The sequence below is a fragment of the Cloeon dipterum genome, chromosome 2 (assembly GCF_949628265.1).
Source record: "Cloeon dipterum chromosome 2, ieCloDipt1.1, whole genome shotgun sequence".
Taxonomy (NCBI): domain Eukaryota; kingdom Metazoa; phylum Arthropoda; class Insecta; order Ephemeroptera; family Baetidae; genus Cloeon; species Cloeon dipterum.
The window spans coordinates 20,006,090-20,026,029 of record NC_088787.1 but is presented as its reverse complement, the minus strand read 5'-3'; the positions used below and the strand labels follow the sequence as shown (position 1 = coordinate 20,026,029).

The 19,940-nt window shown below is 40.0% G+C and overlaps 1 protein-coding gene across 1 annotated transcript in view; it reads left to right on the top strand.

The window, feature by feature from the left end:
* The window catches only part of LOC135935320 (uncharacterized), a 122,985-nt gene that overhangs the window by 79,635 nt on the left and 23,410 nt on the right, over window positions 1-19,940 (top strand). The window contains exon 5 of the mRNA XM_065477565.1: window positions 6,044-6,308. Coding sequence (XP_065333637.1) covers window positions 6,044-6,308 — 265 coding nt within the window. The remainder of the gene's footprint in view (window positions 1-6,043; window positions 6,309-19,940) is intronic.

The window sequence follows — 19,940 nt, the reverse complement described above, 5'->3', positions numbered from 1 at the left end:
AACAGTTGTTGGACGATTGCTGCTGGGAGAAAAATTCTCTGCTTTGTTCGGAAGCAAAGGGTGAAGAGGAAGAAGTCAGAGCAATAAAAACGGACCTTCTGACGTGCGGTTTTTTGTTTATTTTCCGTCCAAAAACACCGAGTCGGCCGTAAAGCTAAAGGGTATCAATTATTTAAACGCGGTAAAATATTATTTTATAAATAATTACACAAATGGTCACGAATAAATATTTTCTAATTCTAAGTATTTTGAAAATTGATATTTTACGAATATTTCTGCAAACAAGCACATCGATCATTCATAATTAATCTTAAATAATATTAGCATAAAATCTCGTTGAAACGTCAAATATTGCTATTTTCCTGCTCTTTGTGACACGTAATACGCCTTCTATATTATTTTTCCGGGGAACCACGCCACCATTATTTCCAGATTCCTGCGAGCTACGTCCTCTTCCAGTGGTAGAGAATCCGGTGGACGTATTTTCCGAAATGAAAAAATTTTCAAATGGAAACGAAACACGTGGCTATTTAAATTAAAGGCACTTGGTAAATAAATATAATGCTTTACGTTTAAAAAACGCGGTTGCTTGCCGATTATCCTCCTCAAATTATAAATTGACAAACACATTTTTTTGTGCTAACACGCCCAATTGTATTTAATTTCAATTAATAAAAAAAAACCCAGTGGCATTTCAAATGCAATTCGACATTTCTGTAAGAAAGCTCCCACTTTTGCCTCGTGCTGCTTATATGTCTCTTATCAATTTTTCATTTTGACAATTTCCAAGCCCGTTATTGTGATGAATGAGACAGAGTTTGGCCTTCCCGGTGCCAGGAAAACAAGTTGATATGTTTCCTAGCTACTGAATAATTCATCAGGCAGCAATTGTCGTCGTCAAAGGCGGCCACAAATTTTCCTTTCACTTTTTATAATGACTCAATTTTCAGGCTGGCCGCCGCAGAAAGTATAAACCTAATTGAGCTAAAGAAATCGATTGCGAGTGGCATTTTTGCAGCAAAATACCAAAATGTATCGATTCGGATGCCGCGTGCGGCGCTAATTTGCAGCGCTGGTCGCCGGACGCACGCATCAATTCTTTCCTAATAAGTCATTTGGTAAATGGGTTCATCCAACACCTTTGGGATCTGCCTAATAAGCACGTGACCCAGTTCACCCTGTCATTAGCCGCGGCGGCATCAGCTGCTGCTTCGTTCAAATCTCTCTCTCACCCTTTCTGATTCGTTTCGCTTTCGGAAGAAAAAATTATTTTTAAGACCCTCTCAAGGTGTTTGCCGAAAAAAAATCAGGTTTTCGTGTGCACGAGCGATGGGAATCAGCAGAATTACAAATTGAAATTACAAAAATTGCAATCTGATACCGCTTGTGTTCGTGACAGATGCCGAAGCGCGCGTTTAATTTTTAATTAGATTAAAAAAGCAGCATTCCCACGTAACAAGCAGCGCAATTGGCGTAAAAACTGGTTTCCCCGCGCGTACACTCGTAAAATAATAATAATTCCAAATTCAACTGCAATAAAAGCGCGCGAGCAGATAAAAAACTGCCTATATATATAGTATACCAACAATTGAAGGGGGAGTGCACATCCTGGCCACAGCAGGCGCAATTTCGCAAAGCTCCGCGTCATAGAAATATTAACATAATGGCTGTGATATTTCTTTTGTCAATTTTCAGGATAATGCGTATTAATATTGGTCAGGAAACCCAAATAAACTGAATATCAAAGACTGAAAATGACCAGCTGATAAAATTGTAAAATAATTCAAGGATTTTAGCGGTTATTTTGCATCCTTTCAGCAGTACATAGAAACAAAATAAAATTACCTCATATCAAATTACAAAACATTAAAAAAATATGTCATTTGAGCAATATTTTAACAATTGTTAAAAGTTTACTATCTCTTATCAAACTAATATAAAACGGATTAACAATAAGTTGTCAGCATAACATTTTCGCTTTGTACGTGCCATCAAAAAGATACATTTTTTTGGCCACTATATCTGCAGGTAAAACAAATTATTTACCTTAATTATTCAACTGTAATGTTGAAAGTGCATATATGCATCTTCAATTCTCCACTACTCAATTTCACGTAATCAATTTGATAAAAGTAACCAAACTGTTTTGTTAGCAATTGAAGGGGGAGTAAAGACACTCGCCTGCCTTTTACAACATCCTGGCCAGCAGGCGCGTCGTGTACGTTTTTATCTGAGAAATAAGCTGCTCGTCATAGACTATAAAGTTAATTTGGCGAACAGGTTTAATGGACGCGCGCGCATGTAGAAAAAAATTATTCGCCAATTTGCAGCAGCCAGACGATAGTTTCGGCGGCAGCTGCGCGTCCGTGAATTGTGATTATCGCAATATGCAAAAAAAAAGAAGGAATGAAATTTGCTCGGCACGGCCGTTGTTACGAGCGTGGCTATTTATTTTGATGTATACTCCTTATCGTGTAGGTGGGGTGTGCGCTCTCTCAGTACCGCCGCGTGTTGTGTATAGGAAAAGGTGCGCGGGGCCGAGCGGGGCAGGTGTAGCGCAGAATTAAGCCGCTGCTCATTGCTCTAGCTCATTTGCAAACACATGCAAAGAGCAGCAATTGCGGGGGCCACTTATTCGCGGCGCAAAAAAATTGGCGAAACACCTTTTCAATCAGGTGCTGCGCGCGCGGAGGAGGATCTCTCGCTCGCTCGCTCGCTGCAAAACGGCTGTTTAAGTGCGCTCGCTAACTTATATATATTACTTTGTACAAAGCATTCTCTCTCTACATTAAAAGCGTTTTCGTGCACATGACGCTTTAGCAGAATAATACTCATCTACTCGCAACAAAGCTCTTTATACACAGAAAGAAATTTCACTGTTGTCGCTCACAAAAGGATGGGGAAATTTAGACTGCAGGCAGCTAATTTTTTTGCATGATTAATTAAATTTTTTATCGCATAACGATGCGAAAGGTTAGATCTTGGGTAGAATTAAAAATGTGTTATATTATATTTGGTTCAATAATTTAGCAGTTCAAAGATCTTAAAAAAAATGAACAAAAATTCTGAAATTGATTTGAAAAAATTACGTTTTTTGTTACTTCTATAGCTGAATTCTTGTTTGAAACCAGCTAGTATATTGTGTGATAATTCGATGGATGATACATTTTTATATCTAAAGAGAATTTTGAGACGAAAGCACACTTTTATTTATCCGACATTTTTTTCTTATTTCCAACATTCTTGGAGTCTGAAATTTAGTGAAAATTTACATTTGATCCACGGTTTTAGAGTTATAATATATACGTTAAAATCTCGAAATTTCTAAGGCTGTCAACGGTTGTACCAGATTAAGTTCAAAATGTTGCAAAATATGAAAAGAGTTTTAGAAAAATATATAAGTTATTATTATAGTCTTAAATTAATGAGCTTTGGTGCTCTGCAATTTTAAATCTAAAAACATTATATATTCATATAACTATCCAAGAGAAATAATAAAATTAAAGATAATTATGCCTGCTGATGTTTTACACTCGTTTTGAGACAACAAACAAGCGCCTTGTTTTCCATCTGCACGTGGACATCTTTTTCATAAGCGAAAGAAAACAGCAGGAGCGATTTTTCGCGCATTACAAAGTTGCGCACACATTTGCCAATTTCGCCTCACGCGTAGAGCAATAATGTGGGTCTTTATGTGGCGGCGGCATTTTTTTCCGCCGAATCGAGAGATTTATTGAGGCATAAATGGAAGCAGACGTCTGCCGTGCACGACCGACGCCAAACATTGCGTGCGCAAATGCACTTTCACGTGTCCGCCGTGTTCGAGAGCAAAAAAGAGGCGAATTTATTTGAGAACTTTTCATCTGTTTGGTCGCATAATTTTGGCCCGAATTCACGACAATTTTACAGTACATGCAGGTCGTGAGAGCGAGAGGATATTGTGATACGCGCCGCGCGGCCTATTTGTAAACGAAGCGCATGAGCATAAAAAAGGGTTGCCGCTCTCTGGTAACAAGGCAGATGGCTTCGAGATGGGAGAGAAGACCTCTTCTTGCCCACCAGATAGCAGCTAGTCTCCTTTTCTGATGACTAAGCACATTAATTCATCATCATCTGCGTTTTTTGTACACTGCTGCGGCTTGTTTCCACTCTCGCCCCTACCTAGCACTGTTTACCGACAGCTCTTCTTCTTCTCGGAAGAAATCATTTCACGCAGAATTTGGGATGAAGGAGATAAAAAACTTACGGTGCATTGGCCAATTTCTTTTTAGGGCCGAGGACATACATCTTTTTTGTTTGATTTCAACAAGAAATGAAATTGCAGTCAGCAAGGTTTTGATCAGAGTGGCAAATAGAAAACAAATCTCGGAAAAAACGTGATTGTGATTTTTCGAAAAGAAATCAAATGTATTGGCACAATCTAAAGAGTAAAAAACATATATTGAGAATCAATAGCAGTCTCAAAAATATGGATTTAAAAAATAGCCTAATTTCGATAAAGAGCTTGATTAATTTGATCGGTGTGTTAGCACAAAAATAATCTATTTTAAATATTTGGTGTTGAAGAAAAGCGTTAAATATTTTATTTAGCCAAGTGTTATCAGTGACCACTAAAAACATTATCGATTTCCACGAGTTGACTGTTGCAAATAGGAAATTTTTTTAAAATTAAAATAAAAATAATGTATACTGGAAGAGGGCTGACTAGATGGAGTTTTGAAATGGGGCATAGATTTTTGGAAAATTTAGAGAAAATAAAATTTTACAGCTTACTCCTCACCTTCCAATATCAAATGGAATATATAGAGAATAGATTTAATCAAACTACTGTTTTCACCGCTGCATTTTATTTTTATTTCTCTAGCGCTGAATCAATTTTCACGGGCCAGAATGTTTTTGCCGCGGCTAATTCAACAAAGAAGCCACCGATTGCTCTCGAAAAGGCCGCGAGAGTGCGGTTTTATAAATTTACAATGTGCTGCCGCCGCCGCGTGTTTGTATACTTATACGAAAGCGATGGCGAGATTGCGTGGGCGATGATGATGAAGAAGCGGCGTGGTGCAGGCTTGCGTGCCGCGCCGAATCCGAAAACCATTTTTTCCGCAATCCGCGCGCCCGCTTTCGAAAGTATAGGGTGCATATTCAAATTTTTCTCGTTCGCTTCCCCATTATGCGCATTGTAATTTTGCTTCGGCACGAAAGCCAATCAACACGCTCGGCCGACTGTATTCCTTTTCCGTTTCCATTGTTTAAATAAAAAATAATCTGACGTCGTCGCCGTCGTTGCTGCTGCTGCTGCTGTGCTGTTTGCTCTTGCAATTTCGGGGATTAAAAAATTTCTGCCTCTCCGCTGGAGATGCTCTCGCGCTTAATTGCTCCATCAACGCGACGAGACGAGAGCGGAGAGCACAGCGCTCAGAGAAAAAGACCAGCAGCGAGATTTCCACTTAAAAACATCGCCGCGCGCGTTTTTTCGCCCTTTTAATTCTCTTTCTCTCTCTCTCGTTCTCAATCCTGCGTCACACAGTTTGCTTGCTGACGGTTTATGTCGGCCCAGCGAGCACATTTCTCCCGGCGTCTTTCCTTTTCTCTTCCTGCATGGCCAAGTGCCTGCAATTAAAATATTATCGGAAGGGCGACTGACGGATTTTTTTAAATAAAAATCTGAGGAGCTCTCTAGTTTAAAAACTTGCAAGTTGGTAAGTTTGTTGCTGTGCCTTATTACACGCATGCCCTTTTTTGCTTTCGTATTAATTTTTACCACTGTTGTATACGTGTTACATGTACGCAAACACTTCACTCCCGTACTAAAAAAATTCCCTCCAACTTTGCACTTTTCTGCCTTTTGTCCACAAAAGATGGGACTATTGGGATGTAAAACACTATCACGTCATGTGTTCTTCCACTTAGCGAAAGGATTAGGTCCAAAAAGCTGAACCAAATTTATAAAAACGCCAAAAATGCTAGGGACTAGCCAGGCAGTCGGGAAGTTGGCAAGGACGCTCGAAAATGACTGATTGGCCGTGTCTGTTATTCTCTTCAGATCTTCATGCACAAGTCGGCGATGCAGATGCACGCGAGGGAGGCCGTGCAGGCGGCCGGGGGCGGCGCGGGGCCCCTGATGCCCGTCACGCGGCCCGAGGTCAAGCCGCACCAGTGTCAACAGTGCCTCAAGTCGTTCAGCTCCAACCACCAGCTGGTGCAGCACATCAGGGTTCACACCGGCGAAAAGCCCTACAAGTGCAGCTACTGCGACCGACGCTTCAAGCAGCTCTCGCACGTCCAGCAGCACACCAGACTGCACACCGGTGAGTACAGCCCTGAGCTCCCGCACTCAGGAATTTACCCTGTGGCGAGACGATTGCTCTTTACCTCGTTTTTATCTGATTATCACTTGCTTTTGGTTCCAATAATTGGAAATAGCTTCAATTTTAAATGAATGTATAGTGGTAACTTTTTTGATGAGGGAGAAAATTTTAAATTCAAATTATTTGGCATTTAAATATTGTCAGTTCCAAAACAATTTTTTGCGTAACGAAATCTATATGTTATTTAATTTTTAATGTTTCAAACTTATTTCCAATGGGATCCAAATGCAAGTGGTCTTTATGCTTTGTCGGTCAGACAAGCAAGATGGCTGCTGTCAGGGTCTTCAAGGTGATTCAATTGGTGTGATTTAAATTAGATAATCTCGGTTTCTAGTTGTTTTGTTCTGAAGCAAAATTATTTGTTAAATTTGATTGATTGATATATCTTTCCGCGCAATAAATTTTTAGTATCATATAACCAGGCAGCAGCCATTCCTGTGCAGTTTGTGAAGAAGTATTTTGTAATCTTTGAACTCTTGAGAAAAAATTGATTTTATTTCAATTTAAAAATCAGAAACAACATATAGAGTTATTCAACTGCTTAGCATCTTCGAAAAAGTTATTAGACAAAAATTTTCCAGTTAAATAATGGTTTTTATTATTTGCAGATCACCTGCATTGCTATTAAATTCTGGCTACACCTACGTATATGGTTAAGTCAATATTCTATGAGTTTATTGTTTCAAAACTATACACAAAAGTCAGTGAAAAAATATATTAAATTTCAGTTGAAATTCTAAATGGTATGACATCATCTTTAATTCATACACAGCAAATAATTCAATTCAACTATATGTTTCCTGTCTTAATTTTCAGCATTGAGTTGGCGCAGTCATAACAAAATTATATAAAATTTCAATCTTTCGTTCTCGTCTTGAACCGTGGGAAGCGTATCTTGTTATGGTTCGCGCGCGCGCGCGTCTCCTTTCAGTAACCGAAAACACAGAAAAAGGAATAAAAGACCTCACTAGCAGCGCAGATCCGTTCTCCCATTTTCGTTAATTAAATTTTAATTTGTACCTAATCTCCCACTGTGTTTACTCGCCTGAGAGGCGAATTAAAAAGCACATAAAAATAATGACTTTGCGATTTTTCTCTCGACTATTACATGCATAATTCATAGATTTCCAGCCGCGGCATAGCTTTTTGCGATGTGTAATTTTAATTAATCGGAAAGATGAAACTCGCATTAGGCAAAAGCACCACACACATGCAGACAGAAATATTATTATGATTGCGTAATCGTCCGTGAAGTACTCGCGCCGCCACGGATATAAATCTGCAGCTCTTTTTGCCGCGCGCCGCGCGTTCGAGAAAAGCTGCTGGTGCAACCCTTTGCTGCTGGCGTCTGAGGTTGGCTTTCTGGAAATAAAGGCCGCTCTCCTTGCCAAAAAATGCCCCTCGTGCACTCGCACACACCGCACACGGCTTTCCAAGCCAAAATCTGCTCCTGCTCTCTCCTCGTGCGGCGGTGGCGGCGGAAAAATAAGGCCGCGCGCCCCGATAAGCTCCTTTTGATGACCGGCCCCGACTCTTATTTCGCCAACTTTTTCGCCCTTAATGCGGAAAGCTAATAGCGCCACATATTGCGAAAAAATCGAGCCAAGCAAGGGTTAGCTCGCACTTATTATCTCGGCTCATCCCCCTTTTTCAATCTCCGAATCAATTGCATCGATGAGTCACGGCGTCAGTGAGTGATAGAGAGAGAAAAAGCTTTTTCTATTAGGGCGGGTCACTCCCGCGCACTTCATTTTAATTAAAAAATCGCGGGCGCTTTTACTTTTTCTCTGGCGGTCAGCGGGGGAGATGATTAAAATTCAAATCGCATCGGTTTTTATCTCAAGTGCATCGTGGAATTCTTTTTCCTAAACTCATCACTTAATTGGTTTATTTCTTCAAAGTTCTCGTTGAATCAATAATCGCTTAATTAATTTATATTAAAAATATTTCTGTGATTTTAATTTCATCATAGTACTTCAATTGACTTTTAACTTTCTAAAATAAATGCAAGAAATATTTCTTATACAAAAAAAATCAGCCAGAGCCATGAGTTTTGGTGTTTGAAATCGCCTTAGATGGAGCCATCAAATATTTTCATAATCCTTTTCGTGAAATCTAGCTTAAGTGAATAATAGGTTTTTCAATCGTACAAATTCTAATATGGCTAAAATGTTCTACTAACATATAGTCTTCGTTCCAAGGAGTGACACATTTCTACAGCTTTTTGTCCTTGGACCTGAGAGCCGACGAAATAAAGTTAGCCTCGGCTTGTAATCCAATCAGAGCAAGCATCTTTGCGCTGCTTAATTTTTCCAGCCACCCCTTTGACTTTGAGGCTTGCAGGGTCTGCGTTTTTACCCACTCTCGGTGCGAGCGGCCTGGCTTTTTCCAATTACGCCGCGAAACATCAATCAGATCGCGATGGAAAGCAGCTAGCATGCACACTCCTCTCTGTGAACGCGGCGGCGCTTTTCGCGGAAAGAGTGCGCGCCTCGGCCGGCTGCTTTTACTTTGTCTTTTGACGGCAAAGATTTAACCACATCAGCTAATCTTGACATAAAAGTGATGAGACGAGATTACCCCTTTCCGCACGTGTAAAAAATCCACATCAAAGCGAACCCTATGCTCTCTCGCTAAATAAAACACCCGTCTTCCTTTGTTGCGCATGAGAATTTTTATTTCCACGCTCCACAAATATATACCTATCGAGATGCGCGCCCGAGGGCCCGTTTAAGTGCTGATTTGAGGGTCCAACGCAGGTAGCACACACATTTTTCCTCTGTAATGCACGCGCCTGCGAAGGGGTTCGGAAAGAATACATAAAGTCTCCGCGGCAAGTTGGCTTGAAAAAATAGCAGCAGCGTGTTTTACAGCCTCGGGTGCGGAGAGAGCCGAGCAGAGGGGCCGAAAATTTCCATATCTGTGACATTTGCGCGGCTCTTTTTATTGCTCTCCTTGCTAAAATCTCCACGCGGAGCAGAAAACTTTTCCTCCTCGTGTTTTACAATCCAATCAAACTTTTTGATTCTCCTTTATTATTGGGATTATTTTGTGCGCGACGCCAACGTGCGCGGCTTGCTTTTAAATCGCTAATAACGTACGACGCGAATTAATAATTTGCATTACGCCCGAATTGATTTCGTGTGTATCGCCGCGGGCCAGTTTTCTCATTCTGCACGAGACTCGCCCCGCGTGTACACACACACTCTCTTATTGTGTGTGTGCTGTATTCGATTTGCATCCCCGGTCTGTGCTCAAAAAGAAAAGTTTCCTTTCCATTCAGTCGTGCGCGCGGTGAACGCGAGAGAGCAGACCGGCTCCCCTTCCTGCTTTTCTTTTTATTCTCGAAACGCAATCATCTGCAGTGATTTTAACAAGCAGATTAGCATATTACGAAATTCGCAATTCTTTTCTGTTTGACGCGCATATGTCATCCCTTTCAAACCAGATTCGGATTAAATTTCGCACCAAAATCACACAGGGAAAACAAATTTGATCTGATTTTTTCTAATCTTGAAACTATTTGATTGTTTTAAAAAATCTTATTTCACTTTGAAAACAAATTACTTTTCTTTTTGGATTGTTAGAATTTTATTCAATTAAATAAGGCTGTAATTTTGTGTCTGAAAAGAAAATTAAAAATAAAGAAATAATTTTTTACTAATCCAATATTGAATTCTTGTTTTAAAGAACCAATTGTCAAAATATTTTAATTCAAATTGAAATATTTTACTGAAAATATTATTTCTGACAAAAACCCAGACCAAAAGTATCTCTTTGGTTTGTAACTAATTCAACTTTCGAGCCCTATTAATTTAAATTGTACCAAATAAAATTGAATTTCTTTCCAATTTAAATGCATTTCACCGGACAGCGTTGTGTACGATGTGCAGCTAGGGGTTGGCAAGCAATTTTCGCACTTTTATTTCCGTGAGGGGGGCAAAAATCAATTTCACCTCCCTCCGATCCAAAGTGCATCAGCCAGCGTGAATCTCATTACGCACCGGCCACCCAACTAAACAACAATTATGCCCTGGCAATTTTTCCGGCTCGGCCCATCGCAGGCCGCAGGGGTGATTGCAAAACGATCACTCTCCGCGCTTGCATTTATCCTCTCGAATGCAGCTCGTTCGCGTCACGCGGCGCTGCTAATTCATAAATCACGAGCCGGCAAATTGGGACTCGATTCCGTCCAGCCCACCGTCATTATGTCATCGTCGTGTGCTGTGTAATTATGCTCCAAGTGCGGTAGTAATCAGGACGCCTCAGGTTGCGCGTCTGCAAATCAGCTGCGAGCACTTTGTTATTGCAATTTTACCCGCTCCACTGCACTGAATGTCCATTCACGCATATTAATTGAGCGTTACAAAATTTAATACTGCCAAAAAAGACCCAAACACTCGTTTTATATTATATTTCATACCTCACTGAACTGGCTTATTGGTTTAATTAATGTTAATGAATATATATTTGAAAGTAAGATTTTGAACATTTACCTATCGTTTCTCACTTTGATTGACTTGGTTAAAATTTCAAGTTGTCAACCCCATTTTCGACTGAATAATTGTTTCTATGTGGGCCACTCTTCTTTATACTTTCTTTTAGGGGGTAAAAAATTAAACACTACAGAAAATTTCTTCCTATAATCTGCTGCGTTGATTAAGTTTTTTCATTTTATATTGTTTCCCTTGTTAAAATCTAAAATTGTTTAAAGTGCCCTGTAAAATCAGCGTATAATTTTAAATTAATCGGATATAATATTGCTCATTGAAATTTTAACTAAAAAACATCAGGAGTTTGATATTTTCGTTCCATTTTTTTTTATTACTACTTCCTTTGCAAAAGCTCAATGCGTCTGATCAGAAAGGAAAATGTAAAAAGCGGCCGGAGAAAATGGATTCAGCGGGCCACTATTATTACTTTTCTTTAAGAAATAGGAATAAAACTGCAGCGTCACTCTCTCTCTCTCTCTCTCTCTCTCTCTCTCTCTCTGCCACATACATAATAAATGCACGCGAGCGAACGAGTGAGCGAGCGAGCGAGCATAAAAAAGCATGAAAAGGGTTGCGGAGGAAGAAAATTTCATTTTTCCGCCCCTGCAGCCGCTGGAAAAAGAAGCCGCCCGCGTTGACCATGTAATGATAAAGGCGGCTGATCAATAACTTTTCCTGCTCTTTTTATATAATGTCAAGCAGCAGCACACACACACACACACACACACACAGAGGCGTGTTCCGCCGCCAATAACACACGCGGCCGCGGGGCGCGCGAGAAGCAATACTCTCTTGCGGTACATCTCGCGGGGCAGACGCGTGACCAGACTCCAGAATATCCCCAACAGGCCCGGCAGAAGGCAGAATGAATTTATGACACGCAATCACGCACCTGCGGGGCCACCCTTAGCGGAGCGTTTTCTTTTATGGGCGGAAAATGCAGCCGTTCCGATTCACAACGCGGATGAAAAATTTTGTGTCTAAAATGGAGGAATCATATCGTACGTGATGTGTTTGTCGCTCTCATTTTCGTTCCTTTCTGTAGCAATCCTCACGTTTCCTTATCGATGCTATTTTTAATTTTATTATGCATGGCTGAACAGACGCATTAATAAAAAAAATTTCCTTTAATGATTTATCATGAACTATATTAGCTAAATTCGCTAAAATTCTTTTTGATCTATTTTAATGTCCTTGTGATAATATGCCTCCTTATGAAATAAAAATTATGAATTTTTAGCAATTAATTTTTTATGAAGAATAATATTTAAATAGTTTGAAATAATAATTAAACATAAAAGTGTTTAAAATAATATTCTGCTTTAAATGCCATTTATTGTAAATAAAATTGTTTGAAAGAATTTATTAAAATTATTATTGTAGTAGTAAAAGATATGTGATAAATTAAAAGAAAGGCGGAAATGCATTTTATTGACAGTTGAGCCAATGTTTATGATACATAAATTTCTACGAACATCCGCACAGCAATCAATTAGGCAGTGCTCGTCCAGCGCATACTTTGCCGCTCTGGCGTTTACGCACACGAGACAAATCCATTTTACGAGAATAAATAGCGGTCTGAAGTGCCATCGGGCGCGTCGTTATCATGAATATTAAACGCGATTCGGCCTCTTAAAACGCGACATGACCGCATGATGAACGTATACAGAAAATGTGCCACGCTGGATAATGCGCTCATTTATTACACATTAAATAATGCGTGTTCGTTTGTTTGTTTGTTTGTTCGGCGCGCGGGAGAGTGCAGCTATAGCTAGCCAGCCGAAAACAAATCTGGAGTGAGATATTATTAGCGATGGTGACACTCGCCGTCGGCGTAAATGGTGCATCAGCACCGACGAGTACTTACGCTCGAGTTGGCATGCCCATTTCGCATGCATGTGCTCGCTGCTCTCCGGCCGCATGTGTGTGTGTGAGTGTATTGACTGCTCGCGGCTGACAAAATAATCTGCCAGCCCATTTGTTACTCGCACCTCTCGCACGGCTCTTCATTTCCTTTTATACCGCTGCTCGTAGAAAAAATTTTCAGTGAATGAAAAGGTGCTTGCGATTGTGACAGATTTTTTAATATTTTAGGAAAATGCATTAGAGTTAACATATAACAAATAATGCAATCTTCAACAGACAAGTGTAAAACATATAGGATTTACGGTAAATTTATAATTTTGTTCATATTAATTCCCACGTGTGTTAAATAGAAATAATATAATTTTTTATTGAGCGTTGTAGTTTTGTCAGTTTATTTCAGGAAGGGTTGATTTGTGAACAGTTTTTACTATTTTTAAATTTTAAAATATTATTTTATGTGAATCAAGATATTTAGAATTTTTAATGAAAAATGCAGGGTTTAAAAATTAAATTTACCATTAAACGAGTTTGCACGGTATTTTTATCAATTTTATGAGAGATTAAAGCGACCAATAAAACAGTTTAGTCGCAATATTTTTACCACCTGGCTTTGCATTGGCAAAAAACGATTATTAGTTTGGTCCAGCTTACAATTTTTCGCGCTGAGCTGCACACTATAAGCTGGCTGGATGAAACGATTATAGACGCAATTTTCGCCGGCTGCTCTGGGGGTGTCAAAATCGCTGTAGCTCTGTGCTTGACGTTTTTCTTTTTTGACTACAAAGCGGCGGGGGTGTCAAAAAATCTGCTGCCGGTACGTGTCAATGAAAGCGAGGTGGCTTTCTTGAGAGCGGCGCCGGCGAAAAAGGGTTAAAAAGCGGGCCGGGAAAGCATGCGGCCGGCACCCTTTTATTCTCTCCTTGTTTTAATTAACCTGCCGAAAAACAAACGCACGCTCGCGCGGACGGGGGACCAGATGACTTTGCAGTGAAAGAAAGAAATAATAAGGCGTTTTGCCCCTTTCACGCCGGGAGAGAGAAAAATCTAATTAATTCTTTTAAAATTGGAAACGAATTAAAGGAGAGGCGCTGAGCTGAGCGCGCGAGTGAGTGTGTAAATAAATACGCAGAAGTTTTTAATTAAATTCGGCAGCCGTCGTCGCCGCTGCCGCCGCACCGGCCATACACACACACACTCACTAAAACGGGGCAAAAAAGCTGCTGCCGCTGATGCTGCAGTCGAAAAAAATTAGCCAGCAGGGCGGATGACAGCGAAATATTTGGCGTGACGGCCTGATTGTTTTCCAATAACTCACCAGGCGCGCTGCCCGGGACCAGTTGGGCGTAAATAATTCAGTAACACCACTTAAAAAATAATCACACGCGCGAAATAAAAGTCTATTAAGCAGAAAACTGCTGCTGCGGCTTTTCGTGTTTTTTCCTGTTTTGATCGCATGTCGAACGCTGTCAATTTATTTCCAGCAATCTATATTCAATTCTGATCGAATGAGAAAAATAATGGAAATCTCTTTTCCATGTTCTCGATCAGATCTTTTAACTCATTTCATTTGCATTTTAGCGTTTCTTGGTATTTTCTGTGCTATTCAAATTTCACAAATATTTGCAAACAAAATTAATCTGCAAATCCTCAGAAGATCCTTGCTGTTAATGCATAAATTAATCCCTGAGGATGCAGTTCAATCCAAAATTTGCGTAAGTCGCACTGTAAATTTTTTAGTAAAGTGGCTGCATTGTTTAGCATGCCTTTCAAATGGTATGGGCTGTCTCCCTTCTTGAAATCCTATTTTATTTTACGACAAGGAGTTTGGCCAGAAAGTGTCATGTACCTTTGGATTGATCTCGACGAGAGGAATCAAACTCTGCAAAGAAAAAATGATCAAGTGATGTAAGTTTTGGAGGAAATTGCAGAGAAGGACAATATATGTAGCCACTCTCTGCTACGATTTTATTCACTGACGGAAAACATTTCCGGCCGGGCCTGTGAAAATTTCGCGATGCAACCGCGGCGAGTGCAAAAATTGCGATCGGCACACGCGGCTGCGATGACATCACCCGGTGGCAGTTGCCATGGCGATCGGTGGGGTGCCGAGTTCGATCCCCTCCGTTTTGCATATCACTCAACTCACTGCATATTTTTTCGGCCTGCACCGTGCACGAATGCACGCCAAAGTGCATCAGGGGGAGTCTTGTCTGCTTTTATTTATTTATCTAAATTTATTTGCACACGGATCTTGCGATGGCCGCCTGCTCCCCTGCATGCTGCTGCTTTTATATATATTTTTCACGCGCGCAGGGACTCGAACCACGCCCGGCCTATAGTGGAAAAGCATCCGACGAACCCCGCTGCCTATAATTAGCTCGTCGCGCACATACACACTTTCCATTTCCAGCGGCGGCGGCTGATGCAGTGAAACAATACTGCTCGTCGCGTTTCATACATCAAGCGCATTGCATCGGACAGTGGGATGAAACAATGCACACGCCGCCGCGGCCGCTTCGAATTCAATTACTCCAATATTTGGCCAGCTATCTGCATACAGGCCGCGCGTGGGTGCTTTTTGCACACAGGATTTGCGCCCCGCGGTCGCTGTTGTGCTTTGACACGCCGTTGCCGGGGTCAATTTTTTCCAAAAAACAATAATCGAGAGGAATTTTTACCTGATTGGTTTGTGGATTTGTTCGTGACAGTTATCCGCCTCCAGGTATGCGCAATTTTTATCTCCTCTATGCAAATTTTGATTTTTGTTAAATCCTGTAACAAGCCATATCATAAATATATACAGTGAATAACAATAAACTGAAAAATCCTTAGAGAGAGAGAGAGAGAGAGAGAGAGAGAGAGAGAGAGAGAGAGAGAGAGAGAGATGTTATTGATATATTATCGTCTATCACTTTAAAGTTTAGCAAAGCTTTAAAGGCAAACAATTAAGAACATTTTGAGTTTATTATGTTTGTGAAATTTAGCAACAGTGCAATAATGAAATGTGGACCAAGGAACATATAAATTTTGGATTTTGCCGAATTTCTCGAAAAAACTAACGGTTTGTCAATCTTTTTTTCACTTAATTGCAATCCCTCTCTTTGCAATCTATCCAATGGTGTGCGAATTATGAGGTAAATTTACCTTCTGGTGAAATAAATCAAGCTTAAAAATAAGGAGACAGCAGTGCTCCTAAATGTTTTAATTTTAATTTTTTTCATTTCAGCACTATCCTTTTTTTTAAAAAGTTTAGTTATGGTTATTCGCTGGGTCCAAAGTTAATTGTTCTCACATCTCATTAGAACTCGACAACTCGAGACGATCTTCTGTCATTTTTCAGAACGCCGAGATTTCGACCCAATTTTCTGTATATAGAGCATTTAATTTCACCGTCAAACTTTGTTATTTCAACACCTCTATACCAACCTAACGACATTCCAAAATAACAGAAAAAAATTGAAATACATATGAAACGATATAAAGGATATATCTCGTGGAAACACAGTTTAATTAAAAAAAGCGTCCACGGCAATCACAGTTGAAAAATTTCCTCTGCTTCGCTGTGCTGCGAAAGATCCGGCGCCAGGCTGCTTTGCTTTTGTTCCATAAAAGAATGTAATCTTGTTTTCATAATTAAATAAAAAAGTTAACGAAGTAGCCACTTTGAGGATTACAACGAGGAAAAAATGTGCAAACGCCGGCGAGCGCGTTATTATTTTAAATATTCCCTTTGCCATGCACTTTTCTCTTTCTCTCTCTTCAAAAGGATAAAAATTATACAACATCAGCCAACTCTCGGCTGCTCTTTCAAAAGCCGGCGAAAAATAACCCTTTTCGTCTCTTTAATTTTTTCTCCCTTCCCCCGGCCGCGCGCTTTCTCGCGCCGACAAAAGCGAGCGAAAAGAGGGCCAGAGGAAATTTCAAATGTCCAGCGTGCAGGAGAACAAGAAAAATACAAGACTAGGAAATGAAATTGCCTGGCAGATGAAAATAAAAAGTTAGCTCTGCGACGCTGATTACGCCTGTTGGCAATTTAATTTTTGAAAACAGCACAGCAGCTTCTCTTTTCGCCCACTCTTTTAAACACACGCACACACAAACATAAAAATATAATTTCCTCCCGCTGCTCCTTGCCGAGCGACGACGCCTAGCTATTTAATCGCGCCACGTATAAATTAAAAAAGCTGCCAGCCCTCTCTGATATTCAACACTGCTGCTGCTGCTGCTGCTGCTGCTGCTTTGAATGCGGCGAGAATTTTCCGTGCCATTTCATTCCAACCAAAAAGCCACTAAGCTCAGAAATATTTATGAGAAATGGGTCGGAAAAAACTTGGAATAAAAATCACCGCTCGCAGCAGCAGTGGCAGCTTTCGCGAATAAAAATATGTAAAAGACTGGCGCGCGCGAGCTCAAAGGGTTTTTTCTTTTCTGCGAGCGCTCCCTCCTCTCAATCTCCCCTGCAAGCGATTTTTTTCACTGCTCCACATAATGACCCGTAAGGAATGAACATTGTGTATTTTTAACTGTATTCATAGCGTATTAACTTGTCATTCACAGCACGCGGCATTTATTATTCACACACGTACACGGCAGTGGCGGCGAAATTATTAATTTTTTCGCGCAACAAAGCCGCAGAGAAAATCGGAAATCATGCATAAAAATTACATTATTTCTCTCTCTCTCTCTCTCTCTCTCTCTCTCTCTCTCTCTCTCTCTCTCTCTCTCTCTCTCTCCTTCGCGGTGCGGCTGCCGAAGATTGATTCTGAATTTTCTGCACTCGACGGGCCTTTGTGTTCGAAAATTCTATTATTTTGGATGTGGAGCAATGAATAACGGGCAATCACTTTTTGCTGTTTGCTGCCGCGCGTTCGGAAATCTTTTCTTGGCCCAGATTACAAAATCAATGCTTTTTAATTTTTGTGCAGACCGCAGTCGCTCCGATGGAGACATCAAAGAACAGCATTTTTGACAGCCGTTCATATTTGAAAGACACAAAAATAATGCGGTCGCGTGTTTTCTTTTTCCCCTGTCAATTTTTGTGAGCGAAAAATCAATGTCTCCAAAAAGGGAGTATTGAATTCTCTCTTTCTCTCTCACTCTCTCTTTGCTCGTCGTGCGATGATATATCAAGGAGCAGGGAAAAACGTAAACAAATAAAATAAATCTCGCGGCGGCTGACGTGAGATAAGCGAGTCGGAATTAAACATGGCGAGAGAGGGAATATTAATTTTAAAAATCGCGCCGCGGTGTATATTTCGGGAGCAGGGCAAGGGGGAAAGAAGCGCGGAAGATTTAATGGCTACAAACAAAAGCCAATTACATGGCCACTACCTCACTCACTCCGTTCCAATAGCGCAATAATAGCTGCACGCCGAACCAGAGATTAAATCTATATAAATACATACACACACGGCAGACAAAAATTGCACAGGAAATCGTCTCATTATTATTTCAGGGGGAGCAGCGCGTCGTGTGTATTTGTAATTGTCTTGTAGCGAGCGGAGGCGGAGTGTTTTACCATTAAAAATTCATCTTTGCTTGGGAAAATATGCAAATAAGCCGTAATTGCGATCAATTTTGCGGCGAAATTTGCATTTTCTCCGCGCCGGATTGGCCGAATATAATTTTTCTCTGTCAGAAGCCTTTCTTTCGTTTCTTCCTTTCCGCGCGCGTGATGGATGACCAGGCGGGCGCAAAAAGTAGTCCAATCGCAGTGCCAAGCGAGGCAATGGCAGCTAACAAGGAAAAGGAAACTCAAAATGGATACGATGTTGTAGATTTTGGTAAAATCATTGATGACGGGAAAATTTCAATTAAATAGAGTTTTCTAGTTTAAATCTCCGAATGTTAAAAATCCTTGATGTAATTTTAATATATGAAGCCAGTTTTCGTTCAGTACATCGTGATGATAACTGCGTTTATAGTATACGCTACTTGAAGATGCGTCTCCCTGAATTGAAAATGAAAAAAATTGCTCGTTAATGAATTTGAGTTATTACTTTTAAAATAAAACTATGATTAAATGATTTAATTTTGGAGAAAATAACTATTTCGGTCCGTTTTCATAAAATAGGATATTTTACCTTCTTGCAAAATATGCTCAGTTAGCACCTACGATAAATTCATATTACAAAGTCCAGGAAAAGCAATCTAAAGGAAAATATAAGTTTTTGAATTCGGAATAGGAAAAAATTACTCATTGATCGATTTGTCTATAGCAATGCACTGTATATAAGAACTAACGACATTTTCGTCAAGATTGAACAAAAACTGTATTTTCCAATCAATTTTTAATTTCACGCAACTTTTTTTCAAAATCCCGTTAAATCGTTGAATTTAAACACCTATCCCTGAAAAGTAAAGTATTTACATTTGGGGAATTTACACGGATTCAATGATTTCACCTTAAATTAAAACGTTACACCCCTGGAAGTTTCCTAGTAAGAAATCAGCACTTTTCGCTTTTCAGCGTACTTTTCCGTTTTTTCACTCTGCGCCATTTTCTCGGCGAGAAAGAAACTCATCAACAGTTGCAAGAGTGCGGGAGTGGGAATAAAATTAAGTTTGAAATCTAATCAGAAACAATGCGAGAATAAACGAGGACGACGCTCTGCCTGACTGAGAGTGGCAAAAACTTTTCTCGGCGTGCGCGAGAAAGGTGCGAAAAAAGCAAAGTTAGTTTGTTTTTATAAATTTTTAAATAAAGTTAAGCAGCAGTAGCGGGGGCGAAACAAGTGTGCTGCTGATTAGGTTTCTTATTTCGAAAGGACGAGAAAAGCTGAGATGATGTGAGATGGATCCAGCCTCCACTGCTGCTGGTAATGAATGCCGCGCGCGCGAGCAAAAGGAGAGAAAAAGAAAGTGTGAATACAGAAGTGCAAAAGAGTGAGCCGGAGAGGGTTGCTTCCCATTAATTCAGCTCATTTTTGCTCTTTTTGTCCATTTGCCTGCTTTGCCGGCTAAGTAGCCAGAATTACAACGATTTGCAAACAGATAAAATGTCTAAGTTATTTTCGTTTCTTTTGCAGCAGTTTAAATCTAAAAATAAAAAATAATTTTTTTTTAAATTTTGCGCAGTTTGCCCAATTTTTTTTTAACAATAAGCTAGCCACCATAAGTGGAGACTATCATAATTAAATAAACTTTACACTTTTTTCCTTAAAACCACGAAACTTGATTTTGTCAAATTATTTTTATATCTATGAAAACATTA